The sequence below is a fragment of the Oncorhynchus gorbuscha genome, linkage group LG14, assembly GCF_021184085.1.
Source record: "Oncorhynchus gorbuscha isolate QuinsamMale2020 ecotype Even-year linkage group LG14, OgorEven_v1.0, whole genome shotgun sequence".
NCBI classification, from domain to species: domain Eukaryota; kingdom Metazoa; phylum Chordata; class Actinopteri; order Salmoniformes; family Salmonidae; genus Oncorhynchus; species Oncorhynchus gorbuscha.
The window spans coordinates 11,530,797-11,552,625 of NC_060186.1; the positions used below are offsets into that span (position 1 = coordinate 11,530,797).

General features: G+C 44.5%; 1 protein-coding gene across 8 annotated transcripts in view; it reads left to right on the forward strand.

The window, feature by feature from the left end:
- The first annotated feature begins 1,064 nt into the window (after window positions 1–1,064).
- The window catches only part of magi2a (membrane associated guanylate kinase, WW and PDZ domain containing 2a), a 372,559-nt gene continuing 351,794 nt past the window's right edge, over window positions 1,065–21,829 (forward strand). For 3 of the 8 annotated variants that reach the window (XM_046297017.1, XM_046297019.1, XM_046297020.1), the window contains exon 1: window positions 1,065–1,633. In XM_046297017.1, coding sequence (XP_046152973.1) covers window positions 1,336–1,633 — 298 coding nt within the window. In that variant the 5' untranslated portion in view covers window positions 1,065–1,335. The remainder of the gene's footprint in view (window positions 1,634–21,829) is intronic. The other 5 variants (XM_046297006.1, XM_046297008.1, XM_046297018.1 and 2 more) reach the window with 4 other exon arrangements.

Consider the following 21,829-nt stretch of genomic DNA (forward strand, 5'->3'; position numbering starts at 1 on the left):
ATATTTCCAGTGTCGGTGCATCAGATTCCAGTGCTTGGATTCAGATGTTAATGTCTGAATCCAGTATGTAAATGTATTGAACTGTGTTCTGTCTTGCCAGATATCAACCCTAGCATGTACAGTAACATCCAGGCCAAGGTGTGCTGTGAAGTGAGGGTTGTGTGTGGTTATGTGACAGGGACTTGTATCCTGGACTGCAATCAGAGACTGTTTGCGTAAGAGTCGCCTGGCCATAATGCATTTTGAACTGGGGGAAACAAATAAGTAAAGAAGTGAATAAAAAATGTTACAAGCCAAAACCTAAATAAACAGAGTGGAGCCTGGGGGAAAATATGCAACAACAGTGTTGAATATTGTATGAAACTAACGTTGTACTGTATGGTAGCTGTGTAGCCTACCCTTTAAATTGTAATATCAACTAAAAGGCCTCCACTCATTCAAACATGTATGGCCATACTAGAGGACTAGTCCCATGTGATAGTTGACATATAGTAGGAGCGTCTGACAGGTGGACCATTGTGCCACACTAAGTGTTTGCAATTACAATTTGGTTTCATTCAAGCGAAAATAAATAGGTATTTACATAACAACTAAGTTAGTGTCATTACAGTGCAGGTCAATGTTGTTACAGCGTACAATATCAACTGTTCGACTTGTTAAACGTATACCAATGTCATTTCCATGAAATAAATACATATTGTGGAACTGAATAGCCTACAGCGATTTTTTTGTTGTAGATATTATCGTGAATACACAAGTATGCTATATGTAAGTGTAGCAGCTTAAAATTGTTTCAAAATCGACCTCAAGAACAATGGACATACAGAAGATATCCGTTTATTTTTCCTTTTAAATGCCACTTTCACTATAGGCAACTCTGTATCCTACAAATGTGGAATTTTGGCAACAAAGTATCCATGTCTATGAAAACTGAAAATGTGTCTGTGAGAGATGGAGGCGAGGCGGCTGCTTTCTGCTTCTTCCCAGTTCAGTCTGATCTGATGCGCGTGGCCATGCCAGTGGAAAATACCGTTAATTTCTCCTTCATTTTTTCCTTTCTGCGGGGAAGCTTCGGATTCGGGAGCCGTGCCTTCTCTCCTCCTACAGACATCACATCCGGGTCAGTTGGCTGCAACTGTGTGTATAGCGAGCTCAGTACAGCAACGCAGGCTGAGACAGCTGCTGTGTATCCAGTGCTGACATGGATACGACCACTGGCGTGTGTTGAAACTGTTCACCATAACATCAACCTGGGAAGCTAAAACCAGGGACGCCCGCGGACAGGACCGATCATTTCTTGCATGGGTGCCCTCAAGGGATAGCCACTATTCAGCCATGTCCAAAAGCCTGAAGAAGAAAAACCACTGGACCAACAAAGTCTACGAGAGTGTCCTTTGCAGGAATAAGGAAGGGGAGCTTGGGTTCGAGTTGAAGGGAGGCGCGGAGAATGGACAGTTCCCATATCTTGGGGAGGTTAGGCAAGGCAAGGTGGCCTGCCAGAGCGGCAGACTGTCCCAAGATGAACTACTCCTTGAGGTCAATGAAACGCCAGTGGCCGGACTAACCATCAGGGACGTACATGCAGTGGTCAGACACAGCAAGGACCCTGTCCGCCTTAAGTGTGTCAAACAAGGTGAGTGAACTGTCTTGCATGACTCTGCTATGAACTCTTTTGTCTGCTGTTGTTTAAAAATGCTTTGACACGTATTTATATTGTTCCCCCAAAAATATTGAAATAACGAATGTCCGAAGTTGAAAGAAGACGCGGCTCGGGAGCGCAAACTTTTCTTGCATCCTGATCAGCCATATGCACGAATTGATTGTGAGACTGTGTTGCCTGATCTATTGTGTTCAAAGGGCTGACGTGCAACAAAGTTACATTAAAATGATGGTTATTTTATAGCACAGCTCCTTATATTTCTCTATTATACAGTTAATGTTGCAAAGTAGCAGAATTGGTGTCATGACTGGAAGGTGTAATCGGATTCAGTTTGCATATCCCAGAGGCGGTCGGCAGCTATTGATGATCTTGTAAAATATGCTATATATTTTTAATGGTTTGTAAATGTTCTGCCTAGAGTCATGTTTTGGGATTTATGTCGTTGGCCTGGCTGTCAGACAGGGTGGAATGTTACTCTGGAATGTTATTGTCAGGCGTGTGGGTGTGGCATTTTGTTTCATGATTTACTAATGTGAGTTCTGATGTTGGCACATTTAAATGTTCTATAATTTATTTTCAGGGACATATATTCTACTACATAACTATCATATTTCTTTAATTTAGCGGGAAAAGTGTCAAACGTTTGACTACGGTTGCAGGAGAAATAAGTCACCCATGCCATGCGCGATTTATTTGTATTTTTATGGATACAGTATTCAGTTATGCATTCCGCGAGTAATTGCTCCACGTGCTGATTGCGTTACATTAGATGCTCATGTACCCATGCAGGCTCGCGCCTGAAGTCAGAGGGCTTCACGGTTTGGAAACATAGTGACATGAAATATGTATCCCTTGTTGTTGTGAGATTCTTCAACTCTAGATGGTTAGTTTGGAGTTACAATATGTAGCCCATAGTAGCCTACTCGCCCATGTATTATTTGTAAAACATATCAGGAGATAAGGCTATTGAACAGTAACATTCATTGATTAGACTTGGGTACTCTTATAGAAAACATACATTCTCAGTATGCATGGAGAATATAGCCTATGGGAGTCCCTTTGTGGGGAGAACTGGACTCATTATGGTTGTAGTAAAAGTTAAGGTGGCTGCTATGAACCATTATTTGTGATCAAATGTTTTTTAAATTTAGTTATAGTAATTTTCAGCAAACATGAATACATACATACAAAATGAAGTTTCACCTCCCATCCCAATCCCACCCCACCCGAGAACCTCCCATCCCACCCCACCCGAGAACCTCCCGTCCCACCCCACCCGAGAACCTCCCGTCCCACCCCACCCGAGAACCTCCCGTCCCAATCCCACCCGAGAACCTCCCGTCCCACCCCACCCGAGAACCTCCCGTCCCAATCCCACCCGAGAACCTCCCGTCCCAATCCCACCCGAGAACCTCCCGTCCCAATCCCACCCGAGAACCTCCCGTCCCAATCCCACCCGAGAACCTCCCGTCCCAATCCCACCCGAGAACCTCCCGTCCCAATCCCACCCGAGAACCTCCCGTCCCAATCCCACCCGAGAACCTCCGTCCCAATCCCACCCGAGAACCTCCCGTCCCAATCCCACCCGAGAACCTCCCGTCCCAATCCCACCCGAGAACCTCCCGTCCCAATCCCACCCGAGAACCTCCCGTCCCAATCCCACCCGAGAACCTCCCGTCCCAATCCCACCCGAGAACCTCCCGTCCCAATCCCACCCGAGAAGAACCTCCCGTCCCAATCCCACCCGAGAACCTCCCGTCCCAATCCCACCCGAGAACCTCCCGTCCCAATCCCACCCGAGAACCTCCCGTCCCAATCCCACCTGAGAACCTCCCGTCCCAATCCCACCTGAGAACAAATTAAATGAACATACGTCGGTCAAAAAAGAAACAAAAGGAACTCAAAGCAACACATCAAAGTGTTTCAGCTGCAAGACGCCGTTGGTTCAACGTGTCTTCTTCAGCTCCATATAAATAACATGCTGCTATGAACCTTTCTACTGCATAGGCTATGGGGCTTTACTGAATATAAGCCTACGTTCTGATTGTGGGCAGCTTTAAACACACACAGTAGTTATGATAGAGAGCCTATAGAGTTATAACACTTGCAGGAAAACCTATATTTGCACTGTACACAGTGACGATCCTATGCCCTTCCCTACAGATTTTTTTCATCTTCTCTGAGTTAATAACATGAGATGTCTTGCATTTCAGGCTGGGTGAGAGATCTGTCGTCAATCCTCTTTGGGGTAAAAATAAATAAATAAGCAAAACCCTGTAAGGAGCTTTGGATCAATGTCTTTGGCTGTGTGCTTTGTGTGATTGGGAGGCCGTCCCACTTCATACCCAGGGGATTTTCTCAAATGAAAGATATACTGTATGAACCTAATTTTCACACTTCCTCTGTTAGACACGTCCCCATCGGATTGGTCAAGCTGTGGAAGTTTTGTCATGGCTTTGTTTGGATCACTTTAATAACTCTCTCTCGCTATTGTCACGTCTTAGTATTTTGTGTTTTCTTTAATTATTTGATCAGGCCAGGGTGTGACATGGGTTTATGTTATATTGTATGTTCGTATTGGGGTTTGTAGTATTTGGGATCGCGGCTGATTAGGGGTGTTGTATAGGCTTGGCTGCCTGAGGCGGTTCTCAATCAGAGTCAGGTGATTCTCGTTGTCTCTGATTGGGAAACGTATTTAGGTAGCCTGGTTTCGCTTTGTATTTCGTGGGTGATTGTTCCTGTCTCCGTGTAGTTTCATCAGATAGGCTGTAATTAGGTTTCACGTTCCGGTTGTTGTTTTGTATTTTGTATCGTTATTTCATGTGTCACTTCATTCATTAAAGTCATGAGTAACCACCACGCTGCATTTCGGTCCGACTCTCTTTCGACAAACGAAGAACGCCTTTACAGCTATAGTTGTTTATCAAGCAGGTTTTGCTTGTGCCAAAGTATTTATCTTTTAATTACAAATGTGGACATACTTTGATTGGACAGTAATATGTTCCCTTTTCAATTATCACATACTATACTAACGTTTAATTCAATTGCTTTTTTATTAGATGAATTGTACCTTGTAATGTATTGGCATTCTTGATACATTATGTTGTAGAGGCCATGTTTCAGTGAAGATGATATCAGCTGGCTCAAATATGTTCCAATTAGAAGCTCTTGGTATCTTTCAGTGAAGATAATATCAGCTGGCTCAAATCTGTTCCAATTAGAAGCTCTTGGTATCTTTCAGTGAAGATGATATCAGCTGGCTCAAATCTGTTCCATTTAGAAGCTCTTGGTATCTTTCCAGGCCAAAGAGCTTTGGTATGCCAGAGAGACTGTGGGTGTCAGGTCTGATATGACATGATATGGAGATTCCCCATGCAGATTGGCAGGGTAGACAGTTTATCCCGACTGCTACTGTCTTGCCCATTCAGAATAGATTACACAGTAATATATACAGCAGAGTGGCACAAGTCTGATAGTGACCTTGAACGTTTTGATGCCAAATGTCAGTCCTCTTATCAAGAGAGCTGGGGACAAAGTGCTCATCATTCTCAGCCAAGTGCTATACGCAAATATACATTTCTCCTAGTCCTATTTGAGCACAATAAACCAATGGCTTGCCTGTCCTAGATAACTCAAGGAAGCCAAAGTGTCACTCTTCTTCTACCTTCCAGTTGAAGGGCAGTATCGCAGACAAGTTTACACGCTTGGTTAATCTCCAATGGTTGATCAGGGTGTTGTAAATAATAGATCTCGTGTTGAACAGTGTGATGCTTCAATAAGGTCATAACTCGAACACATCCTCCCCCCTCAGACTATTGCTTCACACATTCCTTCCTCCTTCATTGTGGTCTTTGATGCCATTAAATAGTTCTAGATCCTATTTTAATGGGTTTACAGCCCTGGATCTCTGTCTTGCAGTAGTGATGTGCACAGGTTATGTGATGAGCCGTGCTGGAGCACTCAATTTCCATTGCGCTTTAACCCTTGTGTGGTGTTCATGTTTTTGTTATTCACCCAATGTTCGCGGGTCTGATGGACCCACAACATTATTGTGTTTTTAAAACAATACAGCCATAACAATTTATGTAAAAATGTATGTATATAATATACAAGAAATATACACAGCATACATGGTTAATATTTGCCATTTACCTCTGCTTGATCACATTTATCAATAATAGCGCTATTCATAAAAATAAAAATAAATAAAAGTGATTTTTGTAAAAAAAAATATATATATATTATGATCAAGACATGGGTGTTTTTTATATATTTTTATATATATATTTTTGTTATATATGAGATGAAGGTTTTCATCATTATTGATGTTTATTGCTTTGAACTGAACAAATTGTAAGGACAAATTTTACATACAGTATTTTATGGAAATGATAAATGAGCCCCATTGGACAACAATTTAAGGAAGATCTACACACCACATGAGCGACACAGAGTTTTACTGTGTGTGTGTGTGTGTTGCAAATGTATTTCTTGCACTTGATGCATGTGAACTGTGTCTTCCTGTCCTTCTTGGGTCCACACACACATCACAGCGCTTCTTCTTGTTGCTACCGGCTGCAATCTAGATTAATGAAACACTTAATTCAGGAATTTTACTAACACCTCACTCATAATCTCACATGCATACACTACCGTTCAAAAGTTTGGGGTCGCTTAGAAATGTCCTTGTTTTTGAAAGAAAATTAAATATTTTTGCCCATTAAAATAACATCAAATTGATCAGAAATACAGTGTAGACATTGTTAATATTGTTAATTACTTTTGTAGCTGGAAACGGCAGATTTTTTTTATGGAATATCCACATAGGGGTACCAGAGGCTGATTGTATTTCTGGTCAATTTGATGTTATTTTAATGGATAAAAAATTAGCTTTTCTTCAGCCTCCTGAGGTTGAAGAGGCGCTGCTGTGCCTTCTTCACGATGCTGTCTGTGTGGGTGGACCAATTCAGTTTGTCTGTGATGTGTATGCCGAGGAACTTAACTTGCTACCCTCTCCACTACTGTTCCATCGATGTGGATAGGGGGGTGTTCCCTCTGCTGTTTCTTGAAGTCCACAATCATCTCCTTAGTTTTGTTGATGTTGAGTGTGAGGTTATTTTCCTGACACCACACTCCGAGGGCCCTCACCTCCTCCCTGTAGGCCGTCTCGTCGTTGTTGGTAATCAAGCCTACCACTGTTGTGTCGTCCGCAAACTTGATGATTGAGTTGGAGGCGTGCGTGGCCACGCAGTCGTGGGTGAACAGGGACTACAGTAGAGGGCTCAGAACGCACCCTTGTGGGGCCCCAGTGTTGAGGATCAGCGGGGTGGAGATGTTGTTGTCTACCCTCACCACCTGGGGGTGGCCCGTCAGGAAGTCCAGTACCCAGTTGCACAGGGCGGGGTCGAGACCCAGGGTCTTGAGGTTGATGACGAGTTTGGAGGGTACTATGGTGTTAAATGCCGAGCTGTAGTCGATGAACAGCATTCTCACATAGGTATTCCTCTTGTCCAGATAGGTTAGGGCAGTGTGCAGTGTGGTTGAGATTGCATCGTCTGTGGACCTATTTGGGCGGTAAGCAACTTGGAGTGGGTCTAGGGTGTCAGGTAGGGTGGAGGTGATATGGTCCTTGACTAGTCTCTCAAAGCACTTCATGATGACGGAAGTGAGTGCTACGGGGCGGTAGTCGTTTAGCTCAGTTACCTTAGCTTTCTTGGGAACAGGAACAATGGTGGCCCTCTTGAAGCATGTGGGAACAGCAGACTGGGATAGAGATTGATTGAATATGTCCGTAAACACATCAGCCAGCTGGTCTGCGCATGCTCTGAGGATGCGGCTGGGGTTGCAGTCTGGGCCTGCTGCCTTGTGATGGTTAACACGTTTAAATGTTTTACTCACCTCGGCTGCAGTGAAGGAGAGGCCGCATGTTTTGGTTGCAGGCCATGTCAGTGGCACTGTATTGTCCTCAAAGCGGGCAAAAAGTTATTTAGTCTGCCTGGGAGCAAGACATCCTGGTCTGTGACGGGGCTGGTTTTCTTTTTGTAATCCGTGATTGACTGTAGACCCTGCCACATACCTCTTATGTCTGAGCCGTTGAATTGAGATTCTACTTTGTCTCTATACTGACGCTTAGCTTGTTTGATTGCCTTGCGGAGGGAATAGCTACACTGTTTGTATTCGGTCATGTTTCCGGTCACCTTGCCCTGATTAAAAGCAGTGGTTTGCGCTTTCAGTTTCACGCGAATGCTGCCATCAATCCACGGTTTCTGGTTTGGGAATGTTTTAATTGTTGCTATGGGAATGACATATTCAACGCACGTTCTAATGAACTCGCACACCAAATCAGCGTATTCGTTAATGTTGTTGTCTGACGCAATTCGAAACATATCCCTGTCCACGTGATGGAAGCAGTCTTGGAGTGTGGAATCAGATCAGCGTTGGACAGACCTCAGCGTTGGAGCTTCTTGTTTTAGTTTCTGTCTGTAGGCAGAGATCAACAAAATGGAGTCGTGGTCAGCTTTTCCGAAAGGAGGGCGGGGCAGGGCCTTATATGCATCACGGAAGTTAGAATAGCAATGATACAAGGTTTTTGCCAGCCCTGGTTGCGCAATCGATATGCTGATACAATTTAGGGAGTCTTGTTTTCAGATTAGCCTTGTTAAAATCCCCAGCTACAATGAATGCAGCCTCAGGATGTGTGGATTCCAGTTTGCAAAGAGTCAAATAAAGTTTGTCCAGAGCCATCAATGTGTCTGCTTGGGGGGAATATATATATATGGCTGTGATTATAATCGAAGAGAATTCCCTTGGTAGATAATGCGGTCGACATTTGATTGTGAGGAATTCTAAATCAGGTGAACAGAAGGACTTGAGTTCCTGTATATTGTTGTGGCCACACCACGTCTCGTTAGACATAAGGCATAAGCCCCCGCCCCTCTTCTTACCAGAAAGATGTTTGTTTCTGTCAGCGCGATGCGTGGAGAAACCAGCTGGCTGCACCGACTCCGATAGCGTCTCTCCAGTGAGCCATGTTTCCGTGAAGCAAAGAACGTTACAGTCTCTGATGTCCCTCTGGAATGCTACCCTTGCTCGGAATTCATCAACCTTGTTGTCAAGAGACTGGACATTGGTGAGAAGTATACTGGGGAGTGGTGCACGATGTGCCCGTCTCCGGAGTCTGACCAGAAGACCGCTTCGTTTCCCTCTTTTATTTTTTTGGGGTCGCCGGCTGGGATCCATTCCGTTGTCCTGGGTGGAAGGCAGAACGCAGGATCTGCTTCGCGAAAGTCATATTCTTGGTCGTACTGATGGTGAGTTGACGCTGCTCTTATATTCAGTAGTTCTTCTCGACTGTATGTAATGAAACCTAAGATGACCTGGGGTACTAATGTAAGAAATAACACGTAAAAAAACAAAAAACTGCATAGTGTCCTAGGAACGCGAAGCAAGGTGGCCATCTCTGTCGGCACCGGAAGTATACCATCCATCTCTCCCTAAAAACACGCCTTCCCTCCAAATTAGTGCAGTCTGGATGGTGTCTGGGATGAACAGTTGAAAAGAAGACTTTATGTCCTGCACATGAGTCACCGCCATCCGAGTCGGCCCTGGTTGCATCCTTATCACATTGGCAGCCATGTTCTTCCTTGGGCAAGAAGACCATTAAATTTCACCATTTTTTGACATCCATATTACTCCTCCTGCAGGCTGCAGATGAGCTGGTTGCTGACGGGCTGGTCCTGGGGCTGGCAGCTGACGGGCTGATCTTGGGGCTGGCTGAGGGTCAATCTCATCCTCTTCTTCCAACTCAATGTCAGACTCGGAATTGACAGAGACATGATCCTCATATTCTGAAAGTTCTCCATCTTTCATAGTGGAAGACGCTCTTCCACACTAACTTCTCTCTCTGCAAAAATTATTTCTAAGTCCCCCTGAGCAGAGATTATTTTTGCCATTCTGATTGATTGTGGTAAAGAGCCACACATGCAAAGCTATTTATTTTTTGTGTCCCTCCCCCAATTTGCACCTGGCTTGGGTAGAGTGTGGGGGGGAAATTATTTTGTTTAACAATGTATCAAAATAATGTATTGTAATAACATTGTGCAGGTTCCCGCAAGACATTGTGTAGTTTCACACACTACAAAGGGTAAAGAGTGTGAGAAAAGCGGGAGACAGGCAGACAGGCAGGGAGACAGACATGCAAGGAGACAGACAGGTTCTTGGTGCTATGTTGAAGCAGCAGGCCCAGGGAGGAGGACGACAGAGTGAAGGCACACAGCAAACCTTTTTGAATATTTTTTAAAACTTGTTTTCACCTACACACACACTTTTCCACTTTTTTTCTATTACCCCCGGGTCCAGTGGACACGGACACCACATATGTAATATAAATGTGTAGGGGGGTTTTACATGTTCTTCACAGAAAATGAGCCAATGCTAATGAGTATCATTTTTCTTTTAATAAACATTGAAAATGGGTCCCACAATTTCCTGTACATTTTTCATGACCTGTGCAATTAATCCAAGTGTTCCTGTTGCAGTCCACGCACACACACGCACACTGCAACTCAATTTGAGAATCTGAGGTCTTCATTGGTCCTCTAGGAGAGGATTAGATGAGATTGCCAGCAGCAATCAACTCTGTGGTCAGGATGTAATTAGAATATCTCAACTACAGCTGATTGGGACATTACCCAAGATAGGACCCAACATAGGACAGTTACACCCTGAAATTGAATGGATAGACTCAGACAACTGCGGTCTAATGAATCTTCACTATGAGAAGGACACAAACGAGATATGACTGGCAGTCAGCAGAACCAGCTCTGTATTCTGGTATAGCCTCAGTCAGTGGACTGACACTAGTGGTGTACTCTTATGTAAAGGTGATTGTATGTTTGTCACTAAATCCATCAACTCCTGCTCTGTTTTCCAGAGGCTAAGCTGTGGTTCAGCAAACCAGTCTGCTTTCCCTCACAGCCAGGCTCTGCTTCTCAGCCAGTCTTAGTCAGCGAGTGGGTACGGAAGTGGGACTGTATGGCACCATAGTGAGACACCAGTTTCTCATGACAGACGAAACATTGAGTAGCTGGCCAGGCCAGCGTGAACACGAGATTTGGTTCTGAGATTAGTGAGAGACTGGCTGAGTGCCCAAGATGCAGACTTGGCCTCCCAGAGAGGTGTTGGGCGCAGGTACGAGGAGACATTTCCAGGTCAGCTCGAGGCGTTGGTTGTCCTTGTCCACGACCCACTAGGCACCCTGGCTAGAAAAATGAATTAAGTCTCAGTGGCATGGGCTCTAGACACTGTCGATTCCTGGAGTGTTGTTACTCTACACAGCAACAAGCAACCATGTCCATGACTACCCATCGAGCAAGGAGAAGGCGTCTATAAACTTTGCTTCATTTTAAAACCCCTCCGTCTTTTTCTCCTCGAGCGCTCTGACCTGTCAAGAGCATGTTATCTGAAGGAGAGAGGAGGGTAGGGAGGAGGACCTGACTCACCAACAACCGCTCCAGCACGCGTGCCCCACACTGGGAGTACATTTTTCCCCCGACTAGTAACAACATCCACAGACTGGAATACACATTCTGTCTGAGCTCCTGGACGTTGAATTGTGTTGCAGCTCAGCCTGTCTGTTAAGCACCCAGATATGTTGCACAGTTGGTCAGACTTACTTGTATAATTACTTTGGATATGTGCATGTTAGTTATTTTGGATCTTGATGCTTTATGCATATCTGACTTGGCAAGCTTCAGTCTATTTATAAAGTAAAGGGTGATATTGGTTGTTATTTATACAGTATGTAAGTAGGCTATACAGTGTGGCTATAAGAGAGAGTGAGTTAGTTGGTGTACTGAGGTCTGTTGGCCCATGGTGCTGTTACTGAATGATGGATGTCTGTGAGGGTGGACTGGACTGGTCTCTAGTCTCAAGTGGAGGGTGGAGATGGACCTAACACTACCCTAGCATCATGTCCGCTCGGTCACTTTGGAACCAGACCAATTCATCATCACTATGTCAGTTCACCTCTGAGAGTGTGTAATACACACACACACACACACACACAACCTGCCTCTGGGACTATTCTGCTGCTGTTTCTCTTCAGTCATGCGTCCTAACGTGCCCTGTGTGTGCTCACTCACCATCCCCTCAGGTTGTCAGCGTACCTGTGAAGCAGCGAGGCTGGATAGAGGTGGAGACATCCTGCTACTGTGTGCTGTTTTTACACTGTCTGACTCCTAGCCTGACCTCTGGGGACAGCTGGGTAGTGATACATCAGACCAGACACTCACACAGCACAGCAGACCTGTCTGTCTTATTCATCCTATCGAGCTGGCCAACTCTCTCCTCCATCAACCTCCACTCGAGAGGGATCCCATGAACTGTCTATGGAGGAGCTCCACTGTGCGTTCTCTGCACCGGGGACTGGTGTCCGTGATATTGTGGGGAGTTTTTCTGTTGTGTATCTTGTGAATACAAGAGTTGAGTCTGTGTTAGATGTTTCACCAGAGATGGTAGAAATCCGGTGTGAGATGTCTGCGTTAAGACAGTATTGTCATGTCATCTGTGCCACAGTTTTGGAAACTATAGTGAAGTAGTCTGTAGTAAAAGAGCTAAATACTTCCCTGTGACTCTGCAAGTCACTGCAGTTAGTAGCAGTTTGAAAGTATCTCTCTGACTGCCAAGAGACATAACATATAACCTAAGCATGTACTTCATCCAGACGGACCTAGATGATATTATTTCTATTATTTCTCTATTTTCTTTCTCTCTGCATCTGTACCTACAGTATTTACCGCTTCTAGATATTTGGCATTTGACACAGATACTGCTGCAAGCCAGATGCAATATCTGTTCTCCACACATAGTGGCTGACCAGCGTGCGTTACCAAGGAAGCTAAGCAGCGACACCGGATGTCATTATCATACTCTATTTGACAAAACCACCCTCTGTGAAGTGTCTCTATGAGATGTATTTCAGTTTATTTTGAATCCACTCAGATGCTAAAGGAAATGGACTTTTAAAGCTCCACAGAGAACAAACCAGAATGCGTTGTTACCAGTGCTATCATGAAATGACTCATCTGTACTTGTGATATATTGTATTAGGGTCCTCCCTGGTTCGCCTCTAGCTTATTGGATTTCAGCTGAAGTTATTTATATTAAATCTCTGGGCTTCTGTCAGATGTGTAGGTTTAGATACACGTAGACCTAGAAGTGAATTATTGAAATGGCATGGTGTATTCAGGAAGTACGTTTTCCAGAGGGTCCAACATATGCTGTATATGCTCACATTAATCCCTGCTATTACAATCTCAAGATATACATTGTGGCAATTTGGATGTATTGGATTGTTAATGCCATAGAACGTCACACTCAAATACCATCTACTCATTCATGGTTACAATGATGCGCGTGCACACACACACACACACACACACACACACACACACACACACACACACACACACACACACACACACACACACACACACACACACACACACACACACACACACACACACACGCTACATGTTCGTGTTTTTAAACGTATGTAAATTGTAAAGTTTTTGTCTGTATGTCTTCTTGGTTACCTGTCAGACCCCAGTAAGACCTGCTGTCCTCAGTGGCGTCGGATAATAGGGGATCCTAATAAATCAAATCAAATCAAATGGACACACTTTGGGCAATAACCCTTATCAGATATGAGCGCTCACAATCACATCCGGACAAACATTTATACTACATTCAAAGCAAACCATTCATATCCAAACAGCGGCAGGGTAGCCTAGTGGTTAGAGCGTTGGACTAGTAACCGAAAGGTTGCAAGTTCAAATCCCCGAGCTGAAAAGGTACAAAATCTGTCGTTCTGCTCCTGAACAGGCAGTTAACCCACTGTTCCTAGGCAGTCATTGAAAATAAGAATTTGTTCTTAACTGACTTGCCTAGTAAAATAAAATAAAACAACTGAAACCACAAGCCATCTCTGTTTCACAGTTGAAGCAGATATTTTAAGACCATCTCTAAGTAGTGAATGTGGGATCAGACTCTGATGATGTTTGAAAGACAGAGTATAATTGACATACACTGATTGTACAAAACATTAAGAAAACCTTCCTAATATTGAGTTGAATCCCTTTATTTCCCTCAGAACAGCCTCAGTTCGTCAGGGCATGGACTCTAAAAGTGTCGAAAGCGTTCCACAGGGATGCTGGCCCATGTTGACTCCAATGTTTCCCGTAGTTGTGTCAAGTTGGCTGGATGTCCTTTTGGGTGGTGGACCATTCTTGATACAAATGGGAAACTGTTGAGCGTGACAAATCCAGCAGCTTTGCAGTTTCTGACACACTCATGCCAGTGCACCTGGCACCTACTACCATACTCCATTTAGAGACATTTAAATATTTTGTCTTGCCCATTCACCCTCTGAATGGCACAATCCATGTCTCAATTGTCTCAAGGCTTAAAAATCCTTCTTTAACCTAAGCAGGTGTTCATTATATTTTGAACACTCAGTGTGTATCATTATCCAATCAGAAGTCTCTGAAGTGTAGAACCATAGCTGACCCAGACAGTAGTGCTGCGTGATGAACTAACATTTTGTTTATTTTTGTTTTTTAAACAACTTATTGACCGACTTCGGTTCAATTATTTGAATTTCATTTAATTCTCTTTTTTTTCTGTGATCTCAATGTGCAGTTTCTGTGGAGATAACTCAGATGAAGCCTGAACTGTGTGATGTAGTAGGGAGTTGTAGTTTCCAACAGGCCAATATTCTGCGTAGTTTAGCTCAGAAAACGTGGTCGTTAACTACAATGACCATACTCCATTGCGAGCCCACCTGTGCGGAGCAGACACGGAGACTTAGAGAGAGAACTTGCGATCGAGACGGATAGAAAGCAGTTGCTTTGGGAGCCTGAAAATACATGATCTAAGTGATTGATAGTTGGTATTCAGTAGTCATAAAAGTATTCCTTATTTACTTTGAAGAACTACTAAAATAGTGATTTTGTCAGCAGCAGAGGCAACAGCTCTATAACGATGACATGGAATGAAATAATAAAGTCATTTTATATATATATATATATATATATTATTAATGCAAAGTAACGTGAATAAATGATGGTTAAAGTGATAAGCAGTAATGGGCAGTCACTACCATCATGGGACTTGTTTTATTTAGGGTTGTTACTGCCTTCAACCCACATAATGCATAGTGCATTTAATGTAAAAAAATAAATAATAATTTAACGAAACCGAGATCGAAAGTCGTGATTATTTTTTATCATCTTACCAAAGCCGAATTGATCTCAAAAAGCACTAATCGCTCAACACTACCAGCCAGGCATACCAGCCAGGCATACCAGCCAGGCATACCAGCCAGTGGATGAGCTGCAGTAGTTTCTCTCCAGTGAGTGTGAAGGCCTGGCTGACTGGTGTGTGGGTGTGCCTGGCAGTATTAATTCCTCCTGCTGAGCATCTGACTGCAGGGCTGTGAAGGGATCCTTGATCAAGGACATGGCCTCCACCATAAAGATATTTCAGAACAACCAGACTGGATCTAGCAGTGTTTCCTGTAGATTAGCTAGGCTGGTTTTTAATGGTAAAAAAAGGGTTCCAAAAGGGTTCTGCGGCTGTCCACATAGGAAAACCCTTTTTGGTTCCAGGTTCTTCAAAGGGTTCTCCTATGGGGACAGCCGAAGAACCCTTTTTGGTTCTAGATAGCACCTTTTTTCTAAGAGTGTAGGGGAACGCTGTACTGTATCTAAACATCCTTTTTAAGCAGAACTTGAACAGGCCTAGACTGGACCAGTTGCTTTCAGTATTGGGAGCAACATTTCATAAGGGCTGTATTTCATATGTGCAGCCATAAAAGCAGAAGCCTTTGAAATGTAAAGCATACCTCTTTAGAAGTCCTAAACACATCTACTTATACCCGCTATGCATTGAAAGCCCCAATATGTTGTGTTGTTCATGCGCTGATGCTGATCCAGAGTCTGGTCGAGTGTGGAGACGTGAGGCAGCACACTAACAGTAGCTTAGCCGTAAATATGTCCCCGTGTGATGTTTGTCATCTAGTGATGATGAAGGCTCCCTCCCTCCATCCCTCCTCCCCTCTCATGGATAAGGAGATTCTCATCTTTTCTACACAAATCAAAGTGTCGGGCCGAGGCAGGGATTTGCCTGCAGTAAATGCATGGTTTCTCTGGGGGCTGGCAAATCGCTGGCTCGCTATCGATGCCAATCGAAGTTGCCTACAGGAACAGTGTTGGCACTCTGTCAATGTGCCGTGTTGATTATAGAGTAGGAGAGTAGTTCGCATACAACCCAGCGCTGTCGAGGAATCATGGATCACAAAGACGTAGAGGATTTTAACCATCTGCAGATGCTCGGAATGGTTGGCAACCGAACATTTATACAGTATAGTGTAAAATCCAATGACAAAACGTGCATGCAGAAAACACAGACCTTTGGAATCTTGGAGAAAATCATTGAGGGTTGAGAGACAGAGAAGCTTACTTATAAAACAGAGAGAAAGAGACTGTAGAGAATATTCTGCAAACCCCACAGCCTGCACCGGTTCATGCTGAATCACTGGGAAAGGGAACAATCAATATTGAAGTGAACTGTTGAAGCCCAAGGAGGCTGGGGAGCTGCTGTGTATCTGAGAATGAGGATGGACTGGCCACTGGCTGCTACAGCAGAAGCTTACCTTCACCTCTGTGTGTGTGTGTGTGTGTGTGTGTGTGTGTGTGTGTGTGTGTGTGTGTGCGTGTGCGTGTGTGTTTCAGAGTGTGAGAGAGAGATGAGAAACGTCAAGAGTGAGGAACAGTGTGTGTGCCTGTGTGCTTCATAGATAGAGCACACTGGCAAACTCAAAGAGAGTGCGGAACAGACAGAGTTTCTTCTTGTCAGGTAGAGGCAGATCTGTTCTATGAAGATGCGGGGGGAACATTGATTTACTGCTGCCCAGTACAGATCCCACAAGGCTCATGCGAAGGATAGTTAAGTCTAGCCCTACAACTCAATTCAATTTTAACTTGCTAGTAGTACAGTATCTCTCTAGTTTTCTCTGTCCCCTCCTCTCTCGATCTTTACATTTCTCATCTCTCCCTCTTTCTGTTTTCTCTCCCGCAAAAAGAGGTCATCCTAAGTCCTCACCTCAGCCCATAGTTAAGCCCAGTCGTTTCAACTCCTTGGAAAAGAGCTTCTTGCAACTTTGCTTCTTTCTCTCCCTCCCTCTCTCACTGTCTCTCCCTCCCTCTCTCACTGTCTCTCCCTCCCTCTCTCACTGTCCCTCTCCCTCACTCTCTCACTGTCCCTCTCTCACTGTCTCTCTCCCTCCCTCTCTCACTGTCTCTCTCCCTCCCTCTCTCACTGGCTCTCTCACTGTCTCTCTCACTGGCTCTCTCACTGTCTCTCTCCCTCCCTCTCTCACTGTCTCTCTCCCTCCCTCTCTCACTGTCCCTCTCACTGTCTCTCTCACTGTCTCTCTCCCTCCCTCTCTCACTGTCTCTCTCTCTCCCTCCCTCTCTCACTGTCTCTCTCTCTCCCTCCCTCTCTCACTGTCTCTCTCCCTCCCTCTCTCACTGTCTCTCTCTCTCCCTCCCTCTCTCCCTGTCTCTCCCCCTGTCTCTCCCCCTGTCTCTCTCCCTGTCTCTCTCCCTGTCTCTCTCCCTGTCTCTCTCTCCCTGTCTCTCTCTCACTGTCTCTCTCTCACTGTCTCTCTCACTCCCTCTCTCTCTCACTGTCTCTCTCCCTCTCTCTCTCGCTCACTGTCTCTCTCTCTCCCTCTCTCTCTCACTCTCTCCCTCCCCCTCTCTCTCTCTCTCTTTCTCCCCTTTTCATATTTCATCCTATTTTCTGAGAAGAGGCAGCAGGGAACGGCGTCTTAAATCAGTCCAGAAGGGAAGGTGGACAGGGAGGAGAGGGGACTGACTGACTGCCATCCTGGACCCATAGACACAGACATTATTCATGCTTTCTAAGAGTCAGTGGGAGAGAGAGCTCCTTAAATAAATCCAGTGGCACTGACTGAGACACAGGCCAGTCCTAATCCTCCATCGAGAGATGAGAGAGAGATGGGACCTAGGCCCTTTCCACTGACCGGCTGCTATATCAGTTACCTCTCAGAAACATCCTCCCTTTGGATAGAACCCTGAGAGCTTTAATACTGTCAGTTTGATTAGAACCCTAATGGCTTTAATACTGTTGGTGTGCATAGAACTCTAATGACTTTAATACTGTCAGTTTGGATAGAACCATGAGAGCTTTAATACTGTCAGTTTGATTAGAACCCTAATGGCTTTAATACTGTTGGTGTGCATAGAACTCTAATGACTTTAATACTGTCAGTTTGGATAGAACCATGAGAGCTTTAATACTGTCAGTTTGGATAGAACCCTAATGACTTTAATACTGTCAGTTTGGATAGAACCCTGAGAGCTTTAATACTGTCAGTTTGGATAGAACCATGAGAGCTTTAATACTGTCTGTTTGGATAGAACCCTGAGGACTTTAATACTGTCTTTTTGGATAGAACCCTGAGGACTTTAATACTGTCGGTTTGGATGGAACCCTGAGGACTTTAATACTGTCGGTTTGGATAGAACCCTGAGGACTTTAATACTGTCTGTTTGGATAGAACCCTGAGGACTTTAATACTGTCTGTTTCTGAGGACTTTTTGGATAGAACCCTGAGGACTTTAATACTGTCTGTTTGGATAGAACCCTGAGGACTTTAATACTGTCTGTTTGGATAGAACCCTGAGGACTTTAATACTGTCGTTTGGTTTGGATAGAACCCTGAGGACTTTAATACTGTCTGTTTGGATAGAACCCTGAGGACTTTAATACTGTCTGTTTGGATAGAACCCTGAGGACTTTAATACTGTCTGTTTGGATAGAACCCTGAGGACTTTAATACTGTCTGTTTGGATAGAACCCTGAGGACTTTAATACTGTCTGTTTGGATAGAACCCTGAGGACTTTAATACTGTCTGTTTGGATAGAACCCTGAGGACTTTAATACTGTCTGTTTGGATAGAACCCTGAGGACTTTAATAGTGTCTGTTTGGATAGAACCCTGAGGACTTTAATAGTGTCTGTTTGGATAGAACCCTGAGGACTTTAATACTGTCTGTTTGGATAGAACCCTGAGGACTTTAATACTGTCTGTTTGGATAGAACCCTGAGGACTTTAATACTGTCTGTTTGGATAGAACCCTGAGGACTTAGAACCCTGAGGACTTTAATACTGTCTGTTTGGATAGAACCCTGAGGACTTTAATACTGTCTGTTTGGATAGAACCCTGAGGACTTTAATACTGTCTGTTTGGATAGAACCCTGAGGACTTTAATACTGTCTGTTTGGATAGAACCCTGAGGACTTTAATACTGTCTGTTTGGATAGAACCCTGAGAGCTTTAATACTGTCTGTTTGGATAGAACCCTGAGGACTTTAATACTGTCGGTTTGGAATGCTAATAAAGAAATGTGTTGTTATCCCTACTTCCGTTCTCCTCTGCCACCAAGAGTCTGGCTGAATATCTCTCTTGGAGGCAGCATTCTCATTTGTCTCTGGCGCTGTTTCCAATCTTTGCGTGTGTTTGTGTCTTGGGCTCACACGTCCCAGCATCCTTCTGTGCGTCAGATCTCTCTCTGTGGATAGTGGTCGTCAAAGCAAACACAGTGAGCTGCTGAACATCCCATGTGATTAGTCAAAGGAAAGGTGGCTCCCTGGTACAGCTGCAGAATGGCAGGCATGCTTTCTGTTGTCTCTGCCAATGCCCATGTCTGCTTGTTGCTGTTATGCTGCTGTTTTGTCCTTTCCCTCAGATTCTGGATACTCTGATGGCTGAAGCCCTGAACTGGACTTTGACTTTGCCAAGGCATTTTCTAAAGATGGATTGCTGTGGAAACCCAACAGAAATTAATCTAGCTTTGATTACATTTGATTCAGTTTCTATGCTATAAATAAAGGTATTTCATGTCTTGAAGTCAGCCACATAGTAGCTTAAAGAAATCAAACACCTTTAAAATATCTGACAGGTTGCACTGGATCTTGAAAAAGTCATTGAGACTGAAAAGCCAGACTTGGCTCTCTCAGATTATGAAAATCCATCTGCACTCTACTGGGCCTTTGAAAAGATCATTGTGAAAAGCTGACAGGCTTTCTAGTGAATTATAAAAGTTTAACTTGGTGGATGGAAAGATTGAACAGCAAGCGTTTGTGGCCAGAGGTGTGTGTGTGTGTGTGTGTGTGTGTGTGTGTGTGTGTGTGTGTGTGTGTGTGTGTGTGTGTGTGTGTGTGTGTGTGTGTGTGTGTGTGTGTGTGTGTGTGTGTGTGTGTGCACGCTCTGTGCATTGCAGCCTCGTACACTGATGAAGAGGATGAGAAAGAGGAAGATAATAAGGAAGAGGCCATATAGCTAATGTCTGTTACAGTCAGCAGGTGTTGGTTGACATTGTCTATTCTTATTCCTTTTAGAGGTGGTTGTGCTGTGCTCAAATCAAATCAAATTGTATTTGTCACATACACATGGTTAGCAGATGTTAATGCAAGTGTAGCGAAATGCTTGTGCTTCTAGTTCCGACAATGCAGTGATAACCAACAAGTAATCTAACTAACAATTCCAAAACTACTGTCTTATACACAGTGTAAGGGGATAAGGAATATGTACATAAGGATATATGAATGAGTGATGGTACAGAGCAGCATACAGTAGATGGTATCGAGTACAGTATATACATATGAGATGAGTGTGTAGACAAAGTAAACAAAGTGGCATAGTTAAAGTGGCTAGTGATACATGTATTACATAAGGATGCAGTCGATGATGTAGAGTACAGTATATATGTATACATATGAGATGAATAATGTAGGGTATGTAAACATTATATAAGGTAGCATTGTTTAAAGTGGCTAGTGATATATTTACATCATTTCCCATCAATTCTCATTATTAAAGTGGCTGGAGTTGGGTCAGTGTCAATGACAGTGTGTTGGCAGCAGCCACTCAATGTTAGTGGTGGCTGTTTAACAGTCTGATGGCCCTGAGATAGAAGCTGTTTTTCAGTCTCTCGGTCCCAGCTTTGATGCACCTGTACTGACCTCGCCTTCTGGATGATAATGGGGTGAACAGGCAGTGGTTCGGGTGGTTGATGTCCTTGATGATCTTTATGGCCTCCCTGTAACATCGGGTGATGTAGGTGTCCTGGAGGGCAGGTAGTTTGCCCCCGGTGATGCGTTGTGCAGTCCTCACTACCCTCTGGAGAGCCTTACGGTTGAGGGCGGAGCAGTTGCCGTACCAGGAGGTGATACAGCCCGCCAGGATGCTCTCGATTGTGCATCTGTAGAAGTTTGAGTGCTTTTGGTGACAAGCCGAATTTCTTCAGCCTCCTGAGGTTGAAGAGGCGCCGCTGCGCCTTCTTCACGACGCTGTCAGTGTGAGTGGACCAATTCAGTTTGTCTGTGATGTGTATGCCGAGGAACTTAAAACTTGCTACCCTCTCCACTACTGTTCCATCGATGTGGATAGGGGGGTGTTCCCTCTGCTGTTTCCTGAAGTCCACAATCATCTCCTTAGTTTTGTTGACGTTGAGTGTGAGGTTATTTTCCTGACACCACACTCCGAGGGCCCTCACCTCCTCCCTGTAGGCCGTCTCGTCGTTGTTGGTAATCAAGCCTACCACTGTTGTGTCGTCCGCAAACTTGATGATTGAGTTGGAGGCGTGCGTGGCCACGCAGTCGTGGGTGAACAGGGAGTACAGGAGAGGGCTCAGAACGCACCCTTGTGGGGCCCCCGTGTTGAGGATCAGCGGGGAGGAGATGTTGTTGCCTACCCTCACCACCTGGGGGCGGCCCGTCAGGAAGTCCAGTACCCAGTTGCACAGGGCGGGGTCGAGACCCAGGGTCTCGGGCTTGATGACGAGCTTGGAGGGTACTATGGTGTTGAATGCCGAGCTTTAGTCTATGAACAGCATTCTCACATAGGTATTCCTCTTGTCCAGGTGGGTTAGGGCAGTGTGCAGTGTGGTTGAGATTGCATCGTCTGTGGACCTATTTGGGCGGTAAGCAAATTGGACTGGGTCTAGGGTGTCAGGTAGGGTGGAGGTGATATGGTCCTTGACTAGTCTCTCAAAGCACTTCATGATGACGGAAGTGAG